At 38.3% G+C, this 26083-nt stretch overlaps 1 protein-coding gene across 2 annotated transcripts in view; it reads right to left on the bottom strand.

The window, feature by feature from the left end:
- The window catches only part of ZCCHC24 (zinc finger CCHC-type containing 24), a 120661-nt gene that overhangs the window by 81623 nt on the left and 12955 nt on the right, over positions 1 to 26083 (bottom strand). For both annotated transcript variants that reach the window (XM_062579593.1, XM_062579594.1), the window contains exon 2: positions 18122 to 18322. In XM_062579593.1, coding sequence (XP_062435577.1) covers positions 18122 to 18322 — 201 coding nt within the window. The remainder of the gene's footprint in view (positions 1 to 18121; positions 18323 to 26083) is intronic.

Consider the following 26083-nt stretch of genomic DNA (forward strand, 5'->3'; position numbering starts at 1 on the left):
TTTCAAATGGAGAACTAATCACAAACTGTCTGCCAGCATTGTAAAAACTGCAGTGCAAAGCACATTTTCTGTCCGGAAGATGACTAAAACGCTAAAGGAAGTGCAGATATTAAGACTTAAAAGTTAAAAAGGAGTTCTAGTTTTAGTTTCCCTCTCTCCCATTCAGTTGGGACACAGAAAGTGGAATCTGAGGTGATCAGGCTTTTCCTTGGGTTATTACTTCCCCACATTATATTCTCATGTTTTAACCCACCACCTCCCCCAACAGCTCAAATCTACTGATTGCCTCAAGAGAAGCTTCCACATAAACAGCTTTAGGCGGGTTGAATTCTATCAGTGCCTTGACTTTACCTGTGGACCTATTTCACAGAAAGTACCCAGCATTTGGGAGAAAAAGCTATCTCCCATCTGATAATTTGTGTCATGATTACATACCTTATTTTCTGTCTCCCAGAATATAATTTGTGTATGTTTGTATTTTTGTATCTTTGAAGTAGCTACTTCCAGAACTGAAAACAGCACGCTGCTATGTAAAACTCTCCATGTGGTAATGCATTATGTTGTGTAAGGTCTAATCATTCTAACCATTTTAAGTCCAGTCACTGAGTTAGGTCCAGGTGATTTCTAACATGCTAAGAATAAGATCAGCCCTGTCAGTCTGCAGATCCCAGGTAGCAAAAAGAGTGCCACATAGCCATCATGGCTTTCCACACTCCATAAAACTGTTACTTATGACTAATACTTAGTTCAAAAGTCACTCCAAATTCTGCTTTATGTAGGTAGTATGGGCCCTCCCATACTACCTAGAAGACAGAGCTAGACTCTTCTCAGTGGTACCCAGTGACAGGACAACAGGCAATGGGCACAAACCAAAATATAAGAAATTCCATTTAAACATTTTTACTGTGAAGGTAGTCAAACACTGGCACAAGTTGCTGAGAGAAGTTGTGGAGTGTCCATCCTTGGATATTCAAATATTCAAAACCTGACTGGACACGGTCCTGAGCAACTTGCTGTAAGTGACCCTGCATTGAGCAGGGGGCTTGGATGAGACAATCTCCAGAGGTCCCTTCCAACCTCAGTGACTCTGTGATTCTATAATTTAATATTCCATAGTCATGTGGAAGTTTTCATGCATGTACATGCATGTTGAAGAGTAATGAGGAAAGTAAAAATGCTATTTAAACTAGATAGTGAGGAAGTATTTACAAACACCCGGGAATTTTCAACTTTAAATATTTTTTATGTGGATGTGATGAAGACTCCATCTTTCAATTTATGTATAACAGCAGAAGTACACAAGACTAGACACTGGAGAGAACTATGGATGAACAATAAATCATATTATTTAAAGAACTACTGATTCTTTTTAAAGTAAATTGACTTCAGCCTTCTTCATTTTCTAGGAAAATTTGAGCAAACCCATTTCCTGGGTCAATATTCATAGAAAACAAATACCTCTATTTTCATTGTAAGGAACAGTATCTTGTGACATTGGTAGCCAGTCATGATTAAGCAACAAACCTGAATGTTAGAATACTGGTAATCTAGCTGCATGCCAAAACTAGGTCAGACTGTTCAAAATCAAGTAACAAACACCCCCTCTCCAAATAGATCACAGATGAAAAGAAAAAAAATTTGATTTCATATATTGTGTTCTGTAAGATAGCTGTCTAGTTCTACTTCTATGAGCTCAATCTACATTAACAAACAAGGCTTAACTATGTGTAGTGGAGTACCAGTTCTGTACTCTGTGTAATGTTTATCTGGCCAGTCTCTGTAATTCATCCCAAAAGAAAAGTCAAGGAGGAGTTAAAAGAATAATCAGTGCCAAGAAGCTTTGTCTTCTGGAGATGTACAACAGGATACTTTTTACTGTGCCCAAATTTGCTTATTCATTCCAGAAAGCACTGTCTCAAGGGAGGAGGAATCAGCAATCATGGGCTTCTAAGAAGCAGTATGGAATACATCAATTTTACAAGAAGACAGTGAACATTTATTGCTGGATATCCAACTGCTGGCTGACAGTCTGACTTATGGAGTCCTGTTAAAGGGTACTATGAGTTTTTTCAAGAACTTCAGGTTCCTTTTCAAGGCCTGTATGTTTAACTCTTGGGGCTCACTGCACTTTGGCCTTGTTTCTTATTATAACTTAACCATTCAAAGTGAGCTATAAATGTCCACAGATGAAATCCCTATGTCTTATCATGCAAGGTGTGCTAAGCAACTAAGCAAAGAGTTTTCTTGACACTAATGAATTAAATGACAGACATTGCACATTAAAAAGAGAAAAATATAAAGAAAAAGGTTGAGTTTGGAAAAACTAGATAAGGCTTGTGTCTCAGGAAACCAAATACAAGGAATATGAGAGGTGCACTTTTGAAGCTCTGTGCTTTCCACTCCCTACTATGCCAGCTTCAGTGTGCCAAATATCCATTCTTCAGCTTTAATTCTTCTATATCAACGAAAGGGACCTTGGAAAGGAGACCGAATGGATGAAACTCCTGAGCTTAGATATTCCAGAAAAGGAATGAGGGCTTTAACTGTGGCAGCTGGATAAGAAGGGGAATTGATTGGGCAAGAATCTCAAGAATGGAAGCAAGATAAAGAGAAGGTATGACAGGGTGCAGAGCATGGGGTCAGCAGGGTCAGAACCTCAGTGTGTTCCAGTAATTCTGCTGGAGCAAGACAACAGCCTGTCTCTGAAGGCTGGCCATCAAAACTTGCTAATGGCTGTCTCCAGCTCCTACTGAAATGAGTAGGTCTTTTTCACAGGCACAAATGGGAGTTAAATTAGGTTCTTAGTGAAGTAACCTTAGAGTGATGCTATATGTTACCCACTCCAGTTATTTTTCAACAGCTGGCAGGCTTCAGGCAACAGCTGTCTTCTCACTTTTCACACTTCCCTGGTCTTATCTCTACCAGCTTCTGCTTTTGGCTCTTATCATCCACCAAATGTATTAGGGGCTTGTCAGAGAGAACAGTATGGGGTAGAGAGAAAAGACATGATAAGAAATGTTTATGGAGAGAGATGCTTCCATGAGATACTGCTCTAGCTCCTAAGAAAGATGGGCAAGGTCTAATGGATTGCACCGAGGTAGTTTGTATCCTTCATTAAAAGAAACACTCTGTCTACCCTCCCCAAGCGCACTCACCAATTACACCTCTACCACTAAACCTCTATCTAGAGTCTGTGCAGTCTGATCCTATTGAATCTCTGTGTACAACCACCAGAGGAACTGGTAAAACAGCACAGGCTCTAATGTGGACTGCACAGGCTGCACATAGTTCTAACCATCCCTCGGCACAGATAATCACTAATGTGAACCAGCATTCAGCTAAGATCATCTCATGAATGATGAACACCTGGATGACCTGGGCAGAATACATGGCAGTGAACAAATATTTTGGTGTGCCTGTAGCTACTGTGCAGTTCCTTTCCTAAGAACATATGTTCAATAGCTCAGTTCAGTCTAGCTGTAGAGAGCTCCTGGATTCCTTACTGGTTCTGAACAGCAGCATCCACAAGTCACTCTATCACCTCCTGATGGCCAGAAGATTCAGCTCCAACATAATAGGTATAACCAAGGGCTTTAACTGCCTTTGCTACCATCCTCTATGGAAAACAGTGCAACATTCACAGATGTGATGCTACAGCATTTCAAAACCTCGAAACTACAGAAGCTGGCAGCACATCTCCTCAAAAAAACATTGTTCCAGGACTTCTGGATTAGAACTGATTAGGGTTAGCTGGTTCAGAGCAGAGGCAGAACTTGCCTAAGTCTGCAAGCACTGCTATTATGTTCTGGAAGATCCAAAACTGCTGAGAGAAGGTGTGCAGCTGACCACTCTGCTTTCTGGCAGAATGGAACTTTCTACTGGAAGAGCAGGATTCACAAACTGGCAAAACAGAGCTTCCCTGGGTTACGAGCTGAGCTGAGACAATTTTACAAGCTCCCGCAGGGATTAAATCTCAGAAGAAACTTTGTCCCTTTTCAAGTGCAAAGTACCTATATCTGACCTGATTTCTCTGACGTTTGAGGAAAACAGTTGCTAAACAGAAACACTGCTTTACAGGCCCAACCCTGGGAAGAGAAGGAGAGAGCAAACCACAAATGTATGTCTTGAAAATGCTCAGATTCTAAATTATATGAAACAGGTGCAGAACTGAACAGAGTAGAGAGTGACTGAGAGATTGTTTTCCTCTACTTCACTGTGGGGGCCATAAATCCACCATCCACAGATCTGAGAATTACTTGAGTATAAAAAAGTCTGCTGTAGCAATAGAGTTGGCAGAGCAACTCACAGTCAACTTTTTTTCCTATCTTGCCAATCTAGAGCAGTGTGGTTGTAGAAAGAGATAAAAATGGATCTCTGCTGCTCTCAGTTGTCAAATAAGCCCTTGGGGGTAACCATGGATTATAAGTGGTTCCACTGTAGAAATCATCTCAGCTGACTCTTCAATATATGGGATATAAAAGTAGCATAAAAGCAACTTGTGTCTTTTATGCCAGAAATCAAATACAGATAAAATGAGGAAAGTCTGCTATGCCTCACAGCCTGTGAGGTCAAAGCATATGCTGATGCATCCTAATGTTATTGGAAGTACAGAAGATACCACTTTTATTTCAATTATTCACTTGTCTGAAATGTAACGGAATATTTTTTTGCGATAGTTGCATAAAATGCTCAAGTAAATTTGATTTTTGTTAAGTATTTCCCCTAAGAATGAAGCAATTTTTTCTTTTTCCAATCTGCCACTCAGCTGAAATCCTTTGGTACAGAAATTTCTGGCCCTTCTTCTCAGGCCTAAGATGTGATAAATTCCAAAATTATGATAGATTCCAGAAATGAAAAACAGTAGGAAAAAAAAAGAAAAATCAAAGCTGCAGTTGCAGGGGGCTATGAAGGATCACAGGGTAACAAAAGACTAATGCTAGAATTCATCTTTCAGGCTTACTGAGTCTCTGTGTGTAGTGGAGTTCTCAGACTTACTCAGCCAAGGGCTAGGGCTAGTGTTCAGGAAACAAGACAACCCTGAACTATGGCTGCTGGTGACTGGAAAGCAGCTGCCGAAGGAGACTGAGGGCTGCAAAATAAAATTCCCTTGAGGAATTCTTGGTCTGCGGAAGGACTGGACTGCTTTAATCGAAAACTTAGCACAGGTTTATGGTTAGGGTTAGGACTGGGAGAAAAAGAAAGCCTAGGGCTACGGTTGGATCTGGGCTGTAAAGGGACTGCCAAAGAAACTGAGGGCTGCAAAAAGAATTCTCCTAGGCGGAATTTTTAGTCTTGAACTGGCTTGGGCGCCTTGTGTACAGTTTAACCTAGGGTTAGGGTTAGGTCTGAGGGTTGAGAGAGAGAGAAAGAAAGTCCAGAGCTAATTTTGGGAGGGCTGCAAATAATCCTCCAAAGTAAATTGATGTCAGAACTCTCCTCCCAAGCTCACTGAGTCTCTGGATGGATTGGGACCCTGCAACAGGAAAGCCAAGGACAAAAGCCTAAGCTGCCAATTTACTAATTCACTTCACATTGCTCTTTTACTTCTGACTCAGAATTGCCATTTGCGATGCTCAGTGTAATTTTCCAGGGTGCTGGCATCTTCTATAACCTGCATCACGTTCCAGCATTCCTTTCCAAAAGGAAATTCAGTAACAGTACTGAATTTGGGATATACTAGGCCTGTTTAAAGCTCACACTAACTGATAACATAACCACCTAATTTCTTCTCACTTTTCCGCTAAGAATCTTGACTTGCTATCAACATTACCTCAATCCCCTCCCCCTCTGCGCCCTGAAAACATACTGAAATCTAAAGTTTCAGCCATTCTAGGAATCTCTCTTGATTCTTTCTTTTCCAATCTCTGAGTAACCTGATCCACCAGATGGGTGGGAGAGCTTATTGTTTTTTTGTCTGACATCTGGATTTCATTAGCAGACTCATGCGTGCTGAATCAGGAATGGGAGCTCAGGAGAAAGCAGATGAGAGTTAAAATTATGTTACTTCTAAAAAAATTGCCCCATTCTCCCCTCCAAGTTTGCAAACAAACACAAAATGTGAGTCACACTTAGCTTAGCCATAAGCAGTACAGCCTTTATTAGCTGTACCAAATCATACCGATGTTGGATGTTGCACCTCAAGCAGCTACAGAGGAGATCATTGTATTATTTACTTATATATGTCAATATTATAAAAAAAAAAAAAAGCCTTTCCAACAGTTTCACATTAACACCACCACTTTTCAAGTTTACAGTAGGAGTCTTCCGTCCCCTGTTTAAATGGATTCAGTATAGTACAAAAGAAAATAATTTCTCACAAACTGACTATAAAATTACATTTAAGACTTGCTCCTCAGGAGACTGCTGTTATTGATATCGGCAAGAAGGAGAATTTTGTAAAAGTTTAAAAGGCAGCAGCAGAAGTAATAGTGTTAGCGGTGTCATAACAGTCACGGTATTGCTAATTACTATAGCTTTCATTACTGAATAATAAAATTATTAATATAAGCAGTACCTATCTGTCAGTCCTGTATTTGGTATTACGCTGACAACCCAGCGCCTTTGCACGATTGTTAGATCTTATCTTTTAGCTGAAGCTAATGGTTGCAAGGATGCAACATTTGTCTTTACAGCCCATCCTATTCCTCCTCTGCCCTCAACACACACCGAGCTGTGGCTCTCATGCCACCAGTGCCACGGTGCCCAGTCAGAGAGCCCGGTTTCCTAACGGCGCCATAGCAAAGGTGGAGAATGGAGGGGAGGCTGGAAGCAGTATTTGCAATTTGGTCACACAGACAAAGAGACAAAATCTTTCAGTCACGTTTCAGAAGATAAAATGGGTGCAGGATAATGAATCAAACAAAATTATAAAATAGCAAAAAGCTAAGATGGCAAAAGTATTACACACACAGGAGAAAAGCTCAGGCCTACGTACTCCCCCGCAATCCTCTTGAGGAAACTTCATACATCATCAAAACAGGCCTCTGTCCTCTCCTCAAATCTTCAGCACACACATTCAGTGTGCAGGTATAACTGCTACATTTAGGTCAGAGAATTGTCCACATTATGTCACACAGAACACGACTGCAGAGCATTCTCTCGTTAGCAGGAAATTGATACAAACTTTTGGTCACCACTGCAAAAGTTGCCGGCGCATTCTAAAATCAAAGTAGTTATATGCATTTCACCTGTCACTGGCATATAACTGCCAGAGGATAGGAATGAAGCAGCAATGTTTTATGATGAATAACCATCTTGAAGGGAACCTGAAAAACACTGGGCCTGATTCTCCATTTTCACATACTTTGTGTAAACACTTTGAGAGTGGCAAGTGGAGCATAAAATCCAATGCAACAGGAATGGCAGTGTTTTGTCCGCATGTAATGGGTCACAGAGAACCAGGCCCAGACTCACCTGAAATTACAGGAGGAATTTTGGTGAGAAGAACATGATTCTTGGTAAAAGTAATGAAGATAATACCCCAGATTTAAGCCTTTTGCATTTCGCTCTAGTCTATCAAACCTTCTTAACCAAGACTTAAAGAATTCTTTTTTTAAGGAAGTGGCACGCTTGTGTTTTGATTTGAGAATACAAAATGCAGCCCTGTAATGACTATATATACAAGTTTTTTTTTAAAAAAAAAAAAACTATTTAAACCAATATCTTCTTTTCCTCTTATTGATGAATCTTCTGACAAAGATTTTTGGTGCACAAGTTCTCTGAAATGAACCTTTCTCTCCCCCACATTTTTTCTTTTCTTTCTCTCATTTTCTCAACTGTGTAATAAGGTATTTAGGAGTAAGAATAACACAACCGTTAAATAAAACCATTTCAAAAACCATCTCTCTCTTCTCATGAATTCTTGCAAGGGTCACCTTTCCACTATGTAAAGTGTAGTGATGAAACACCCGTACGGCAGTGTTTGGGAGGGTGGATAGCTGAGTCTGCACTTGGATTGGGTATTCTTTGCTGCCAGATGGTGTAGTTACACTTGCTCAGGCGAAAGTATTGATTTTTAGCAGAGTTTTATCTATAGTTGTACACCTGCAACATGGGTTAAAATTAGAAATGGACTTGAAACTAGTACTTTGTATATGAAAACCTTGAACCTGGGAAATTTTCAGATTTACTCTGAACTCATGTCCAAAATTATAGCTTAAGACTAAGTCTAAATCTAGTCAAACCGTGCTCTTTCTTTGAAATATGAGAAAGGAGTTGTTTATTGGATTCAGTAGCACAGAAGATCTCAGAAGGTTCTGCTCTTTTCCTATGCACGTTTATGTGCAGGCAGAGAATGAATTAGAAACAGAGTATGGAGTATCTTGTAAAAAATCAGTCTCAAATCTGAGGATGAGCTAGTAAGCAAGATGACTGCATCACCTCCAAAATGTCTGCTGTTATAGAAGTAGAAAGAAATAAAAAGAAAACCAACACTGTCCTTTCACAGGTATGCACTGAGCGGTGCTGCTGACTGAGCGGTCACCTTTTATGCCATCTGCTCTAGAATACTACTAATTTAAGGCTAAAACATGTGACTTTTACTATGTGAACAGCAAATACAGTTGCATCAAAACATGCTCTTTCTGGGAAGGAGTAGTGACTGGGGAACTACTTTAATTATAGAGAGAGAGAGCCTCTTCAGGATTACAAACTTAATACTGAACAAGTCCTTGAATCTTAGCATCACTGCCAAGACTAAATGTTTTCTTCTCCAATATGTGCAATGACCTCTAAAACAATTTTAATCCCCAAATCTCCCTCTGTAAGCACAGGATTGCTGATTGTCAGTGAATTCAACTCATATAGAACACGATGTAGATGTTCCACTGCTATTCCAAAAAGCATCACCCGGATAATTTCATCAGATTGCATGATGCCTCCTGAGCTTGATATATATGAAGCTGACATCTATGCATCAGTACAGAGTGAAGACTGGTGTTCCTGATCTATGCAATGTTCTTTCCTGCTTTTGACCAAACTCATGCAGCCAGTCCTCTCTCTGGAAGGATATATATAAAATCCTACAAGGCATAGATGAGCATCAGGTACCTGAATAACTCTGTTCACACCTGATAGTAGATCTGTTTTATAGCTACGATATAGGCCATACTAAAATACATAGGTTCCTTTTGCCTTTATTGACAAAAGCCAGATACAGTAGTATAGCACCAATGCCTGTGGTTGGACATCAAAAGGGAAATGGAAGAGGCTTAATCTACCTTTACTATCTTAATTTCTTGAGGGAGATGAAGTAACAGGAAGGAAAGGCAGGACTGATTGGTACATCTTGACAACAGGAGAAGGGCACTCCTGGGTGGATTTGTGTCCTTGCAATCTACAGACTGTCCTGGGACAATCAGAAAAGTAAGGAAAAGTTAACTCCAGCTGCTAGCTGTTGCCAACAGAAATGGTTGCTCTGCCTTTGGTGTTTTGCTCTCACTCTTCACTGCTCTATTTGCCAGCTTCCTCCTCTGTACAGTACAGTAAAAGGAAAAGGGAGGAAGAGACAAGTCAGTTCATTTCCCTGACAATCACTTTCTCCGCAACAACCATAGGATGTCCCATTTATCTGACATCATCCCAGCTTCTACTCAGACTTTGTTGGCCTTCTTTAATTATGCATGAGATTATCAGAAAACGGAAATTTCATTTGTGAGAAATTGTGAAATGAGAGGAAGGAAAGCTGAAATAATGATAGATAAGGTAGATGTGAAAAAATTCAGAATTTCAAACTGGAAATTCCAAAATATAAATGCTCATTTAAGCAAATGAAACTTATGAAACATTGCTAAACAAATAATGTTTCTTCTGCTGTAGATGTCCAGTTAAAATTCTTCTTTCTGCTTTTCAGTAAAACATTTCGTTAAAATACATTTTTCCTGGAGAAAATCTCTTTTGAAAAAAGTGATTTGATTGACTTTCTAAATATAGGTTAAATGAAAACATATTTTTATGGAAAGTATTTGTGCATGAACATTTTGACCAATGTTATTTCCAAGGTTTAGGGGGTTTTCATATATTTTGTAATAAATGTCTATGTTTTCTTCAACTTCCATGCTTTAGCATTATTGTATTCTGCAGGAATATTTTATTTAAAAGCTTAAAAGGTCATCTAGCCCAACCTCCTACTCAGAGCAGTCAACACTGAATTCAGATGAGGTTTCTTATGGCTTTGTCCAAACAGATCTTGAAAACTTCCAAGCACAGATGGAGATTCCACAACCTATACTTCATGCTAAACCAAAATACTCTGCTGAAGTGAGAAAACATGCTTCACTTCATCTTGCTATTACTACTTTGTTATCAGGGCGAATGAGGAATTTATAAACTAGAGTGGTTTTGACCTGGTAGCCCTTTCTCTACCTTATCTATAAATCAGCTTGTGGGAGAGTTGGAAACCAGACATTGCCTTCCCTCTTGAGGGGAATGTTTGCAGCATTGGTTTCCAAGCTAAGCACTTAATTATGGTTTATCAGGAGTTTTACTGCAAACAGCAAATACCAAACTGTTAGTAAATAGTGCTCAGATTTAGATCAGTGCAATAACTATGTTCAGTCTACTTCGAGGAAGCTGATAGAAGTCTTCTAGTGGCCTACATAGGATTTGGATCTGGTCTGCTGTGCCCAGTTTTAAAAATATAACTTGCATATGTCTAAGATAATTAGTTGTATTATTAACATGCAGATATACAACAGTAAAAAGCAGGTTTGGGAGACACTTTGGGAGGTTCTCCCACTTGCCTCAAGACAGAACTACTTATCACCTGTGAAAATCCTAATGCATGTTTATCTAGCCTATTCTGAAAGAAATGATCCTCAGCCTTCCTAGGCAGTTTATTTCAATGCCTCATGGTACATACTGTTAGAAAGAGCATTCTAACCTTCCTTGAGACAGTTTAAGTCCAGGACTCTGAACTCATTAGCTGTCGATCTGGAAAATACATTGTGGCCTTCGTGCAGAGTTTTATATATGCTTGAAAATTGTCAATATGTCTTTCCGGGGAGGTCAAACTACATCCATCTTCTTAAGAAGTCATGTTTCAGAGCACTCTAATCCATCTTGCTTCACTTTGGTCTTCCCTGAATTACTGAACTCAAACTGGATACTGCTGAGGCTTTACCAGTGCTGTTTCAGCAAATGAGTATGCTCATTCATTGAGTATAAATGCCAGGTATCTATGAGAGTCTATATTTACACAACATTCTTTTCCTGATACCAACTTTTTTCCTCACCTCATTTAATTGTTTGTCAGTGGGCAACAGACATGAACTTATTTAGATCACAAATAAGCAAATAAAATTCAAAAGTAAACAAAAAGAAGTCTGAAACATCAATGAAATGAACCCAAAGTCTGTGGTGACTGATCCTCCAATACCAATCACATAGTCTATGGACAACTATTGCACAGAGCCCTAAGATTCCATTCTAAGGTCACTGCCAAGACCAAGCAAACATGGTCTCTTATATTATTTGCCTTTATAGTATTTGTTTACATCCCATTTCCCACAGCAAAATAACTTGAACTTATATCACTAACAAGGACTGTACCATAGTTACAATGGTTTAGTGATGGCTCATAAAGAAGAGTTTGGTTTTGGCTAGTCTTATGGACTTTTGGGAAGCCTTATGTAAAGTAAGTGTCCTAGAGAGGAAAGGGACAGCAACAGTTCACTAGGTATTTCTGTTTCCTTTTATACTTTCTAATTTCTTTTATCCTGATATGTTAGAGTTCAGTATCTTCTTTCTAATAGATTGTCAGACAACTGGATGTAAATGCTACATTGATAGTCACAGTTCTAAAATTGGTATTTGGGAGCATGCTCTCAAAGCAGGGCTGCTTGGATCTCCTCTGCTCACATACAACCATCCAAGTTACTTGCTGCTCTGATAAATGGTTTAGAAGAATGACACGCATAGGTTATTCACAATTTCCAAAACAGAAAGCAACGGATGGTTTTTGATGTTTCAGACTTAAGTAGCTTAAATTTCAAGAGACAAAATGAATGTTACAAAATTAAATCTCTTCATACTTTTGTTACAAGACTTCTGCAAGTGTTGCACAACAATTGTGTATAGTGCAGATTAATCAGCTTTTCTGCCTTGAAATAGAGGCATATGGGTCCCTGTCAGCAACAGTCTTATTCAAACCAGTGGTACTGTACCAGAGATGATCTGAGAAAATACATCCAGCTAATCTCACAAACTCTGAGAAACTTGTTAGGGTTAAGCTCAAGCATATGAGAAAAAGTAAAAATAATCTGTAATAAATTTTGAGGTATATTTGAAAACATAAAGTTGTCAAAGTGACTGCATGTGGTAAACACTTCTTTAAAAAAACTTAGCCACGTCTAAATCATCTGCAATAATATTATGTCAGTTCAGAATGGAAAAATATGAATAAATGATAGTAATATGTTGTGTATAAACAGTAAAACTAAGAGCCTCAAACTGTTTCAGTATGTCACAATGTGGCAGTTAGTGTGTGTAGAGGTGTTTACAAAATCAACACCTGAGCATTATAACTTCTATAGAGATCCATGTAGGTGAAGGAATGTGTGCTCTGCTAAAGGGGTTAAGGTTTCAAACTATATTTTAAAGGTACAGAACTGAGGGGCTAGAGATAAATGTATTTGTTTTCTGTAATATCTTATATAGTTTGAAAACAAATGCATATAGTGCATATTAATAGCTCTTTCTGCCTTGTAATAGAGGCATACCAGTCCCTATCAGGAACAGTCTTATTCAGATCAGTAGTACTGTACCACAGATGAATTTAGCTGCTGTTATCTTTTGGTATACATCTCATATTACCGCTATATGTGGAATACTGATTCTGGTGATTCAAATACCATTTTACTCGTAGCAGGCATTGCACTGCCTGAATTCTATTATTTTTCAACCCTCTGAGCTAATAGAACCGAAGCATAAGCAATCCAAATCTGTACAGCAGTGTATCAAATGCCCACAACTATACTCTTACGAAAAACTATGGTGAAACCTGCAGAATTGCACCATATACTGTTTCAGAATTGTATGAGAGTGTATAGCTGACTCCTCATCCTATCACTGCATAAGAATACTGATACTTCACTCAGTTCACTGGAAGAAAAGTTGTGTTTATTTGGAAGCCTCACCAGTCTTTCAAAAGACCACTGTTATATGTAGCAACTGTCAGAAATCATTATTTTCAGAGTCAGTTTTAAGATTTTGCAAAGTCTGTGCAAAATCCTATAATTTCAGAGCATTCTGAAATGTTATCTTTCACTTAAAAAGAAAAATACATTTCAAGAGGCTTGTGTTTGTTTTGCTTTTTTAAATTAGTATCTCTCCATCACAAACCAGCACGGTAAAACCTTTCCATTATCTTTGTAAAGGTGATAGATTCTTCATCATTGCCATCTTAGCCAGCGTTTGGTATCTGCAGAAAGCACAGCAGCAGATCCCTTGAATTTTGAGGACATTTGAGATCCCTTCTTGTGCTCTTCTTAGTCATACGGCACAAGAAAAATCAGATTACTGCTTCAGGCACGTGAGCCACTGCCATCTCCTAGCCAACTAGCTGCCTGTTGAACCAGCTCGGCTGCCGAAGAGCTGCTCTATTTGACCGCAGGGAGGGACAGCTCCAGGGCAGCGTGATCTCGCAGACCAAGCTGTGAACTAAGAACAAAGGACTAAACTGTGCTTGACACTGATTTCTTCCACATCCTGTAGAAAGCCACAAAAGCAAATCTAGCCAAATGCAAGCAGCTACAGGAACTACTTGCTACTCTCATTGACTTGAACATGTGTTCTCAAGCTACTTTTACAGGATCTGATTCAAAGGTCACTGCTGGCAATGGAAAGGCTCCCGTTGTTGGCCTCAGTAAAATGGATCATGCCCGTATATTTCATTCACAGGTCAAAAAATACTAAGCAAAGTGAGGCTAATATCATTTCCTATTACATTTGTACCTGTGGTACTATGTATGTATTTCCATGAGCATGCACACGCGTGTTCCTCTAAGAGCATAATGTAAAATTGGGAAATACATTAAATAACAGTTTTATACCTCCCCGGGGCTGCACTAAATAGTTGTAGTGCACGAGGGGTCCAACAGCAAAACTATGGTATTTTGTTTCACAGTGTCTCCATCACACGACAGTTCCTTGCCTGTGTAGAAATTTACACTAACTGTCAGGAAGATCTTTTCTGAGATCTTGGTGCTGATGCAAGTTTTGGGACAGTCTCCTTGTCCAGCATGAAAAACAACATAGCTGGAGCCATGGCTTTTTGGAGTGACTAGCCCTGCACATGTTGTTATAAAAGGACTCACAAGACCTTGGATAAGATTAGGACAGAGAGTCAAATAGATGGAACTGGTGCTTGGCAGAAACACGAGGTACAGTAATTTGACTGGAAATTTTGAATACAGGGATGCTTTGCTGGAGCTCTGAGCTTGGACACTACCAGTACAAACTTTGCTGCTGCCTTTGCCTTGAATCCATTACTGCCTAAATCAACAAGAGGAAGAACATATGTAATAATCACTGCCTAGGAGCTGTGCCCACATATTTCTTTTCCAACATGGATTTTGAACCATGCAAATGGTTCAGTCACTTACCAGCTTCTCAAAACTAGAGCTAGGTGTCTTATTCACAAATGTCCACATATACTTTATCTAACACAACGCAGCCCAGTATCAGGCACTTTGTGCACAGTATATCTATATGATAGTGTCATTTATGGGTTCTAGGTCTATATTTTGAGTGGTGACATCACAGAAGAGTTGTAAAGTCAGTAACATTTTTATATTGTAAAACAGTAACATTCATTTTGTGTGGGCCTTACGTAATACAGAAGAACCCAATGTTCGTATTTTGTAGGTTTTAAAAATACCAGGTGCAGCGATAACAATGGGTTAAAAGAGACAGTATACATTTTTAGAAAGGTCATGTATGAAATTCTACATCTGCTAGACAAATAAATGTCATAAAGAATCATATACCATAATTATTACTTGTCCAGACCTCACAGTTATTTGTCCTGGCACAGGGAAGGGAAACCTGTAGTTACAATACATATGTGAGATGCAGACTGGCACAGTACCTTGAAGTATAAAAGAAGTACACAGAGTTTTGGAAAATCTTTATATGTGTATGTATGTGCATATGTTAGGCACCTAACTGTCCATAAACAATAAGATAATAAAAATACTTTCATTGCTTGTTATTTAAAAAGAGAAGAAAAGGTATATGTGACGGCAATGTCAGTGACAATTTAAGAGACAGAGTATTAAGTTTAAGAACACTGATTTTGACATTAATCCTCTAATCATTCTTCAGTTCATTCAAGTCAATTAGAGTTTTGCACACTAGAGATGTGAGAAGAGAAAGATGGTAACATCTAAACTACTGAAACTCAAAAATTAGTTCAGATAAAATATAGATATACTCTAAAGAAGACACTACAGATAAAAAAAGTGCTGTGTTTTTATATGCATAATAATTACAATGACATGAAGAAATCTGGGGTTCAGTTTCTGCAAATGTATGCAAATGTGATGAGCTCTAGTCATAACATTGCTATCATTTCTGGTAGTTTCTAAAACAGAAACCACACTGACTACCACTACAGAATGCACGAACTATTTAAAAGCTAATTAATTCCTACACTCTAAAAAAACAGAGGCTTGCAAAATCCCCCTTCAGTTTCCAAACAGATCATTTTGGATAGAACATCAAACAAGTGCAGATACTTGAGGTATTGGAATACTAAAGCTTGTATTCTTTTATTTTTAATTTAATTTTCTAAAATATGATGCTCACTAAAGGTATAAATCTAAATAGATCCATATATTTTCATCAGTATGGTATGCCAGCAACTCTTAGAGCAACAGTAAAAGAATATATGTCTTCACAGTGTTTATAACAAGCAGAATAAGGGAGAATAAAATGTCTAAAAGTTATTACGCAATTTATTTGTTATGTGGAAAAAGACTGTATAAAGTACTATTTCAAAATCTGTTTCTTATGAAAGAAGAAAATCTGACTCAATTAGTCCTACAGAATGAATGCTGAGAGAGGATATGATTGCACTCTATAAATACATCCTGAGATAAACACCATAGAGGGAATGAGCTATTTCAGTGCAGGACAATGTTGGCATGAGAACAAATGAATATAAAGTAGCTGCAAGTTACATTTATCCTGGAAATTGGAATATTTCTAATTATCAAAGGACTTAAGTTCTGGAAAGAGCTTTCCGTAATGAAGCAGTGAAAGCAAAATACTGAAATGCTTTTCAACTAGAACTTCATCAGTTTCTGAAAGGACTGTATGATATAGCTGCCTATAATTGTAGAGGACTGGGTACAATGAACAAGCAGATGCCTTCTAGTCCTGTATTTCTTTGCTGATTAGTTACTAGCTTATAAGCCAGCCATAAAGTATGCTCTGTAGGTATACTCTTTTTATTTCCTGGTTCTCAAGGAAATTGAAGACCCTGCTGGTGAAATCATAACTTGTGTGTAAAAATTACACAGGATGTACAATGTGTAAGTAAATTAATCTTCCTATATCAACTTCAGGTTTTTTTTCCTAAACTTTTGTGGGTATGTCTTTAATTTTCATTAATTTTTCTTTAACATCCAGTGCCGTAAACTGTAAAAGTACCTGCAAAACAAAGCATGTCTGCTCCAGGACTATGGATGTATTCACCTGGGACCATCTGTGCAAGCTGCATCTCAGTATGTATTGATCATTAAGGAACCTGTTGCATTCATTTGATTTTTACCAGCACCGCACTGTCATCTCACACATTTCAGCACTGTATTTTACTGTGAAGCATATTTAGTAGTTCTAATCCCCTTGTTAAGTAATGTATGCTACTACATGATTCTACGTTTGTTTGCTCTAACATGCTAAACAAAATGCATTAAACACTGAAGTATACAAACCAGAGAATTTTTATTCTTCTAGTAAGGAGAACCTTGTATTTTTTTCCAAACAGAAAACTGTTTTACTCAACATAATGAAAAGTAAAAATATTTTCAAGTGCCACACTTAAGTCTGCAAAATATACTGATGTCCCACAGCTTCCATTAAAAATAATAAAAGCTAAACTCCATGAAGAAAAATGCTTAGTCTATACTTAACAGTGGTAGGAATGCACTCAGTTAAAACTCATCTGACATTAGACTTGATTTCACGCTGACCTTGCTCAGCTGGCAAGTTCTCTGCTGTCTGTGTTTTGTTTTTTATATGTCTGACATCCTGAAGTGCCACAAGTTCTAGTTAGTTCTATGCAGATTTATTTTCCTGAAAATCACATATTAAGAGGGTAGGAGGTTAAAATGATACAGAAGCAGCATGCACATTTGTATTTCTAGAATACTACTGGCACTTTCTTTTCCCTGGGACTCTATATAGAATACAGTTGGAGCTGTGAAACTTTAAGGCAGCAGCACAACTGCATCCTGCTGAAACTTGAGAGGATGGAGAAACCTTGTACACTGTGCCTTGGATCTTCAGAAAAAAAAAATGCACATTGGTAAGTGGTTTTAGTCACACTATTTTATACCTCTTTTCTAAGGAAACAAATATTGCCAGTTTTGCCACTACAAAAAAAGTTCTAGGAGTCCAAGACGACCACATCTTGCCAAATATAGCAAACTTCTATGAGACAAGGGATATTTTGCTTCAGATACGCTAGGAGCTTGTCTTATTGCAACACTAATTCAAAGCTCTCATCCAATGTAGCAGTTTATTTTCCTTTAGCATATGTAACTTGTTATATTTTTTATTAAGTGCCATTGCCATAACTGACTATACAGTATGCTGCTTGAAAATGTATTTTACACAATCTCTGTAATGGAGAATTACATAGTAGCCATTTTTAGTTTCCAAAATTTACTTATTTATGTGCTTGGATGAATATTTTCTGTAATGCTCATTAGATGAATGAAATAGCAGATTTTTTCTGTCGGCACTGTGATAAAGAATAGATTAAAAGAATGCATGGCTAGTTTGGCATTTTGTCATGGTATTTATTCAGTGCTACTCTACAGAAATATCTGAGCAAAATTTTATGTTACTATATCAAGATTTTCATGAAGATTTTTCCAGAATACTGTGTATTCCTTACCTGTGGGCAGTCTTTGATGTAGTGTCCCTTGTTAAAGCAGAGATGGCACAGGTAATTAGGAGGTGGTCTCTTGCTGGGTTTTCTGGCTTCTGAAGAAAGGGATAGGTCAGAAAAATGCTCAGTGAGGGAGCTTAACCCATCCACTATGTTATTAAGAGAGCCATAAGGAGATGCACTCTTATACAGACTGCTGCTCAGAGCCTGCAAAAGAAAAGAAAAAATGTTAAATGAAACATAGTACTGTATAAAGATTGTTCTGAGACAGATCTGAGTACAGAATGGATAAAAATAGCAGGAACAACTTAGGAATTTCTTCATTAAGAACATGGCTGCATATTCATATTTTGGGAGAAAAATATACAGGTCATTAATATTGAAGCTTCTTGAAGGTAGCATGATGCAGCTGGTCATCCTATTGCTGAAGTAACTACTAAGCTTGCTATGGCTCACTCAGCCCAGCCTTCCATTAAGCAATGATTGCTTTCTTCCACAGTCGTGGCGTGGCGTGGCATGGTTGGACTATGCCCGCAAAAAGCTGAAAGATCAAGCCACAAAAAGAAACATTTTTGTGTCCAAAGGTATTTACAGGAACAATACTAAAGTCAGAGAAAGGAAAAGAATACCAAGAAAAATGTAAAGTAATTTTTAATTTCCAATTTGGTCAGTGAGACAGTCAACATAGAGTTCAAACAGCAACAAGAAACATTCAGATCTACATCTGTCTTGGATTTTCTAGGGGGAAACCTGCTGTGATTTAAACATTTCCTGATAAATCGTAAATAGCTAGTTTTTGTGCCTCACCTCTATAGGATCTTCACTCTCTCAAACTGCAAATCAAAAGCAGGAGCACCTAATTTGCCATTCTGAAGTTTCAGAACAGCAGGAAACCCATTATCACCCACATAGCTAATTGTCTTAATGGAGATAACAAGTAGTCATTCTCTTTAATGTCTTTAGGTTCAACAGAAACTGTGCAGTAGGATTTAAAAAGTAAATAGCTCTTTTTTTTTTTTTTTTTTTACATAGTAATGAATCGCTGTAAATTCAGATCCAACCATAGACTATTCTTTCCACCCTCAAATAATGGGACACATTTCACAGGGAACTGTTTCTATGTTAGGTCAGTTACTGCTCATTTACAGGAAAGAGAGTTTAGAAGAGGTCTAATCTGTGCCTATACAGATAACTTGTTTTTCAATGCTATTAAATCCAAGTATTTCATTGGAGTCTTTATGTAAGTTATAGATAGACTGAAGATATGTATAGAAATTGACTTAGAGAGTTCGTGAAATAAATTTGAAATAGAATTATATTTACCTCAGAGATCTCTAACATGTACGATGTCTGTATAGTGGACATGTCTTTGGGTATCAGTCACATACAGAAAATAGTGTATGACAGCCCTCGGCACAACTGCGTGGACAACTCCTAACTATTACCGAATCCTATCCTGCTGTGGATGGTATAAACTTTAAATAAAAATTCAGTCTGAGTGGCAGGCCCCTGCCATACAGATAATACTCCTTACTCACCCACACTACAGTCAAACACCACAGGTGGAGCTCCACTGATCCCTCGTACAAAGCTGAAGCTGGTGCATGGCACTAGGATCAATTCTGAGGGCCACAGAGTAGTAGTCAGGAGCCTCAAACCCTACTCTGACTTTCCCATTGACCTGCTGTCTGACCCAAAAAAGTCATGACCAAGTCTCTCCATTCCCTTTGGGAAATAGAATAGATCATGTTCTCCATTTACAAGATGCTGAGCGGAGTGTGAACTCAGCCAGAACGTCACACGCGTTCTGGCACTGAAATTCCCATCGTTATACTCCAGCATAGTACAGATACAGATCTGTGCAGGTTCAAGATGTTATAGCTGCCGAGAGGAGAAGCAGTCCCTTTGTTTCAGGTGTTAGCCCCCTACATCTTAAAAGTAAAAGCTACTGCAAAAACTGACTAAAAGATTTTAACTGCTTTAGCCATCAAGCCGCTAAAGATACCTCCAACAGTCACAGGAATTTATTTTCTAGGCTTTATTGGATTCTATTGGAATGAGAAGTTCTTGGCACCAGATTGTTAAAAGGAAGAAGAAGTGCTATGAATGCCAAAATAGTATTAATTAAGGATCTTCAAGAAGTTCTTCTCTCCCTATAACCCATTTTCTCTTATATATACTTGCAATAATAGAAATTTTTGCTTTTTAAGAGTACCTTTTATGCGGAAATTCTTAAAATACTTCATATGCATTAAACTCTTTGGTAACACTGCAAATTCCCTATTATTATCCCGTTTTTATGGAACACCTGAAATACCAAACTCTTTACCTTTTGCAGAAATCCGTACAGTTCCCTGGGGCTGTATAATACGCAGCTTCCCACCATGGCCTGCAAGCCATTTCTGCCCTCAGGCCCAACCCAGTGATCAGTCAGAGGAAACAAAACAAAGCAGAACAAGTATCTGTCTGTTGTCTGCTGTGGGCTTTGGACTGGACTTACAGTTTGCAGTGGTGACTATTTTCCTCTCTCTATCCTTTACACTGAGCTATGACCTCCTTAAAAGGGAGCAATTCAGCACCATGACTGGATATTACACAATTCACTCCCACAACAAACCTTCTTGGCATGTTCCAGGTCAATAGGGAAATTTAAGAGTTGTAAAGACCACAATTTGGCCACTCTCTCAGCAAGCCTTCCTCACAAACTTCTGTTTGTTTAAAGCATGGCAACCAAAAGTCTTATCACAAGCAGGATCCCGTCAGACTATATGCTGTACTAACACAAAATCATAGTCTTAGCTGCTAGCAAAGGCTCTTTGGCCTAAGCGTAAGAAGACATGGGTTTGAAAGTGGTCACCTAGTTCAACTGGCAGGGAAGGTATATGTGCCAAAGTTGGACACACCAAAACATAGCACACCATGAAACACTTCCTTATAATCAGCTTAAGGTCCAACATTAAAGCAGGAAAAGCCACAAGTATAACATCCCAAAAGAAGAAAGTAAAAGAGAACAGAGATGTTACACATCCGTTAACAGAGATGCTTCAAAGAACAAAGAATTTATTATGGAAAATTCCCAGACAATTTCAAGATGTAGCCCATCCCTCCCTGCATACAGTCAGGCAAACCACTTCAGCAATTCCTGCCAATCTGACCTGGAAAATGATCTTAAATCAGTTTAACTCTTAAGTCAATGTGAAAAACACATCAATCTGGTACTTGAAAGATACTATTAGGAGCACCAGTGCAAACTGTGTTACATCCTGTCTCTAGCCGTGGTAATCTCCAATTCTTTATTGAGAGGTGAGGAAAAAAACATTCCAAAAAGCCAAGTTATATAATAAAAGTAGCAGTAGCAAAATTCTTCCTGGCCCCTGGAATCAACTAGCAAAAGCCCAAGAAGGTGCAATGAGTATGGTGAAAGCAAACAGTGGTTTAGTCACTTTTCATCTCCTCATGCCTTGCAGAAGATAAGAGGTGAATGAATATTGCCAAGATACATAAAAGAGTACTTTGTGGCTGGGGCACTTGTTTGAGCAAATCAGCAATTTAACCTACACTGAGTTTTTGCACAGATGTAAAGGGGAGTTTTAGGCAGAGTTTTGAACAAAAACTCTGAATTAGCTTCATGGTCAAAAGGGACATCTAGGTAGTGATCAGTTTGACAGGGAGAATGTTGACGGTCTTACAAAGATGAAAGTAGAAAGGAAAATAGGAAAAGGGAACTGCATTCTGACTCATTCTGAACTTCAGCTTACTGGTAAACATCCATGAAATGTCAGGGAGAGTGCTCCTCTGAGGAATTTCACCCAACAGAAAAGCCTCCATGTTCACAGTGTGTAGAGCCAATCTATTCCTTCAGACAGAACCTAACACTTTCCAGCCACCACAAACAATTCCTCCCATTGATACACCAGGATCGAAAGAAGGTGGCAGTGAAAGGGTTAATCCTCTCAAGCAGCACTAAGACCACAGTGTAGATCCTAATTACAAGGTTCATAGGGCCAGCTGCAACGAATTCAGGATTTCCTTATTTTGCTGTACTAGTATGATGGGGGAGCTAGTAGTAAAACTTAGAAACTGGCTTGGTGGGAAGTTGTAGTTCACATGTACGTTTGTGTTTCTTTTCTCTCTGTAGAATGTATATAATTGAATAGTAACCAAACTGAAAGTCTGTTATGTATTTTTAAAAGATAACATCTTTATTCAGTAGGTCTCTAAAATGTATCTGTCGGTACTGTTGGGAAGTAAGGCCTCCCTTGTTATTTATTTGCTAAGTGTTTCCAGTTTAAGGGTATGTACTCAATAAGGTTACAGTAAGGTCTTTGCTGAAAGAAGCAGCAGCCTTGTCTTCATTACTCTGATTACTGATCAGGTAACATACATGAGTGACCTAAGAGTTCCCACGTCTAATTCATATCTAAGAAATTCCTAGTTATGTGAATGATTTGGCAAAAGCCTTTGGTTCCCAGCTTGGTCCCTGCCTTTCAGAGACAGCTTTTGGGACTGATGTGCCAAGTGCAGGATAAGGAAACATTGAAACCAAACTGATCTCTTCAGTGCTTTTACTTATTTACTTACTTACTTATTTATTAAGTGATGGGATAATTAAAAAAAAAAAAAAAAAGAAGAGGTACTATTAAAAATAAGATGATGGAACCACATACTTTAATAAATGAGTCTTCCTTTCCAAAACTGGTGGGAACTGGCATTATTATTTTTTATCTCTAAAGGTATTTTTAATAGAGAAAGGAAAGCACAGGTAACATAATAGCTTTTCTATTATATTAAAATTTACATCTGTCCAAAGGTGATGGGCAGTATTACCTATTTTCCAGAACTCTGGTTTAAAACTGCTATTAATAGCAGTGATAACATCCTGCTTATGTGGAAATGACACACTGTTATTTTGCTGAGAAGCAAATCTTTTGGGCACAAGATTGGTTAACATAGAGGATTGCCTAGGTAATTCCATTTCTGAGTTAAGTTCAGTTAGTGTCTGCTATATGCTTAAGGTAATGGCTGCTGCTCCACTAGTTATTTGAAGTTGGAATGACCTGTGCTGCTTGACGTGGCTGTTGATAGGCTGTGTGGGGGCAGTAAGCTTGTTTGGTATTCCTGGAGGTTGTTTTTTTTTATTTTTATTTTAGAAGTAAACTTTGAAGACATTCTCCACTCTTTTACCTCCCCCTCTTTCCTCCTCCCCCCCACCAAGAAACTACATATTGGTACCCACAAATTATCTCACTAGTTAAAACTGAGGAGAAACAGAACTTTCCAGGATTTCCAGTCTGTCTAGTCCAATTCAACATTGTAATACCATGTATCAAGAAGAAAGAGAACAGCTGATGCCAGGTGGTATCATGCCTGCATGATAGTTCTCAGAGATCAAGGCTTTTTCAGGTTTTTGTTTTTCTGAAGTCCTCCTGGAAGAGGTTAAAGACTGCACAGACTGAGTTAATTACATTTCTTGCCTCAGGATTGAGTTACAAGAACAAACAAGAGGATGCTTTTGCAGCTACTACCTGTACAGAATCTGTTCTGCAGAAGTCATCTCATGCTGAAGTATTCATCATGAAGTATACTTCAGGAGGATGAAATTCAAGAACAACCCTAAACGAGAAGAACTATTCATAGACCTCTTAGAAGAGTGATCATATATCTTAAATGGATTCCATGCTTTGCTTATGTATAATGTTAATCTTAGACTTCCCAACCTGCTCTTGATTCATTTACAAGGATACAGCACTTAATGCGTCTAGTGAATATAAGAGAGCATTTAGCTGTCTTGATTTTTATAATAGGTGACCCAGCACCTAAGACAGAATGTAAATTGCTTATATCTCTTATTCCAAATACATTATTGTTGTCCACAATGATACTAATACATATTTTTCTGAAATAAATTCAAAATATCTACAGAAGTGGCTTATATTTGGGAACTTCTGGCTTTCAATGAATCTTCTCAGTTGAATGAAATGAAACAGAAGGTTGGCAACCATGCTGTTTGTTTACACAGCTCATGCAATGATGAACAACAAATACAGGTAAGCTAAAAAAGCACTTATTCTCTTTGATCAGATTCCAATACCAAGTTTGTTTGTAATAGTACTGAGTTAAAAGATATCTATTAACAATAACATCCCCTGCTGCCCCCAGCCAAATGCAGAAAGGTCCTACACTCCTGGCAATACCGATTTCTTTTTTCTAAATCTTCTCTAAAGAATGAGAATGTGTCCCTTTTTTCCTAATAGCTCTCAAACCTGGCCTGAAGGGTCACTTCTAAAGAGGTTTCTGTTTAGCCTTTATGATTAATCAATGCTGGACTCATCCAAGACTGTTAACAAGGAGATCAATTAGTGTCAGTGGGGTGGTGGCTTTTGTCATAAGGACAGCTGTTTCTGGGCAACTGCACATGGACCACCAAATAATTTTGTCTACTTTTCCTATTGTAAGTAAACCCAGCATGATGAAAACCACTTTTGGAATTGACATTGCTAAATGATCATTAGAGCTGTCTTGATAGCTAAAGTAGCAGGTAGACAACCTTTGAATGAAAATGAATGAACTAGGGGAAAGGAGACTGATCAAGTTATATTGCAGCAGTTCCTATGAAGTAGTGATTTGGCCATGCAAAGGGAATGAAAACTGGACACCAGGCTATGGAAGCTCCACTGCACTGCTGCCAGAATAAAGTCCTGTCTTTGGGCTGGGAACATCAATGTCACTGAAAACTCCTGTACCTTTGGCAGTCAAGAAGTACCACTACAGTCTCAGTAGCACAGGCAGAAATACTTCTTTTTTACCTGGTATCAAAGCCTGAATGTGCAATGCTGAAGGAGGGACCTGACTCTTAATTTCATTCTTGGAGAGACAGAAGTGAATAACGCAGATCCTCCAAAATTGGGTAGACTTAACTATGTCCATACTGGGCCAATGAGCATGGGGAAAATGTAACTTTTTGCCCTACTTGAAGTCAACTGCCATTTAAACCTGAATTTAATAACTAGAATTGGACAGAAGTGGCCATATAATTCAGTGTTGGATTCTGCACATAGTATCCTTTGCACAGATGTCTATTTCTTAATTGTTCCTGCTAGTTAAAGGATTTAACATTAAAGTCAGCAGAGATGACTGCTTCAGGTTAGCAGGATAATTTCCATTGGATGTGGTAGCATTACTGTGACTCCTCCACTTGAAATCCAGCAGACTATTTTTTTTTTTTTAATCCTCATTCACAGCTGTTTAAAAGCATCCCCGAAGCTTTGGAAAAGAATCTGTTCAAGCTATATGTTAGTATGATTTGCACTGGTGCTTCTCTGCATATTTCATTTAATTGCATATACTGAAGTGAGGTCCTGTAGCACTTCAATATTGCTGCAATATAGTCCAGTCATCAGTCCTTCCAATATATGGAACAGGTTGTAATTGACAAGCAATGAGCAAAGATTTTTTTTATCAGTTACTTTGCTTTAGTATATTGCCAACAAAATAAAGCAAACAAAAATAAAGCACAGTCTTAACTTCCAGAGTTAATTTTACATTAGCAGACATCCTGGCTATTTGAAGTTTGCTAGATAAAGGAGTTGGGTTCTCCTGTGAGCAGTGTGAAAAAGTAAAAAGTTTTTCATATTCTGTAAATTATAAACATTCTCAGGTCTGTGATGTGTATATGATGGTAACCAGAGTGCCCATGCTAATTATGCATGCACCTGTACTGCAATGTCAAAAGGAGTCTATATTGCTTATCAGCTTGGATTTTTATGCAGATAAGAACTGCGTACACGGCTGTGCCGTGTCATGAACGAAACGGTATAATAGACAAGTCATTGCCCTCACCCAGTTTCCATTACTATTTTCATGTTAAGGCGGTGAAGGGGAAGGGGAGAGGGAATTTGAAACTATCAAAACAGTGATTCAGTGTCTTGTACATGCTATTATACAAATTTATTCCCTGCATACTCTTTC

Source organism: Rhea pennata, chromosome 7 (assembly GCF_028389875.1).
Source record: "Rhea pennata isolate bPtePen1 chromosome 7, bPtePen1.pri, whole genome shotgun sequence".
Taxonomy (NCBI): Eukaryota; Metazoa; Chordata; class Aves; order Rheiformes; family Rheidae; genus Rhea; species Rhea pennata.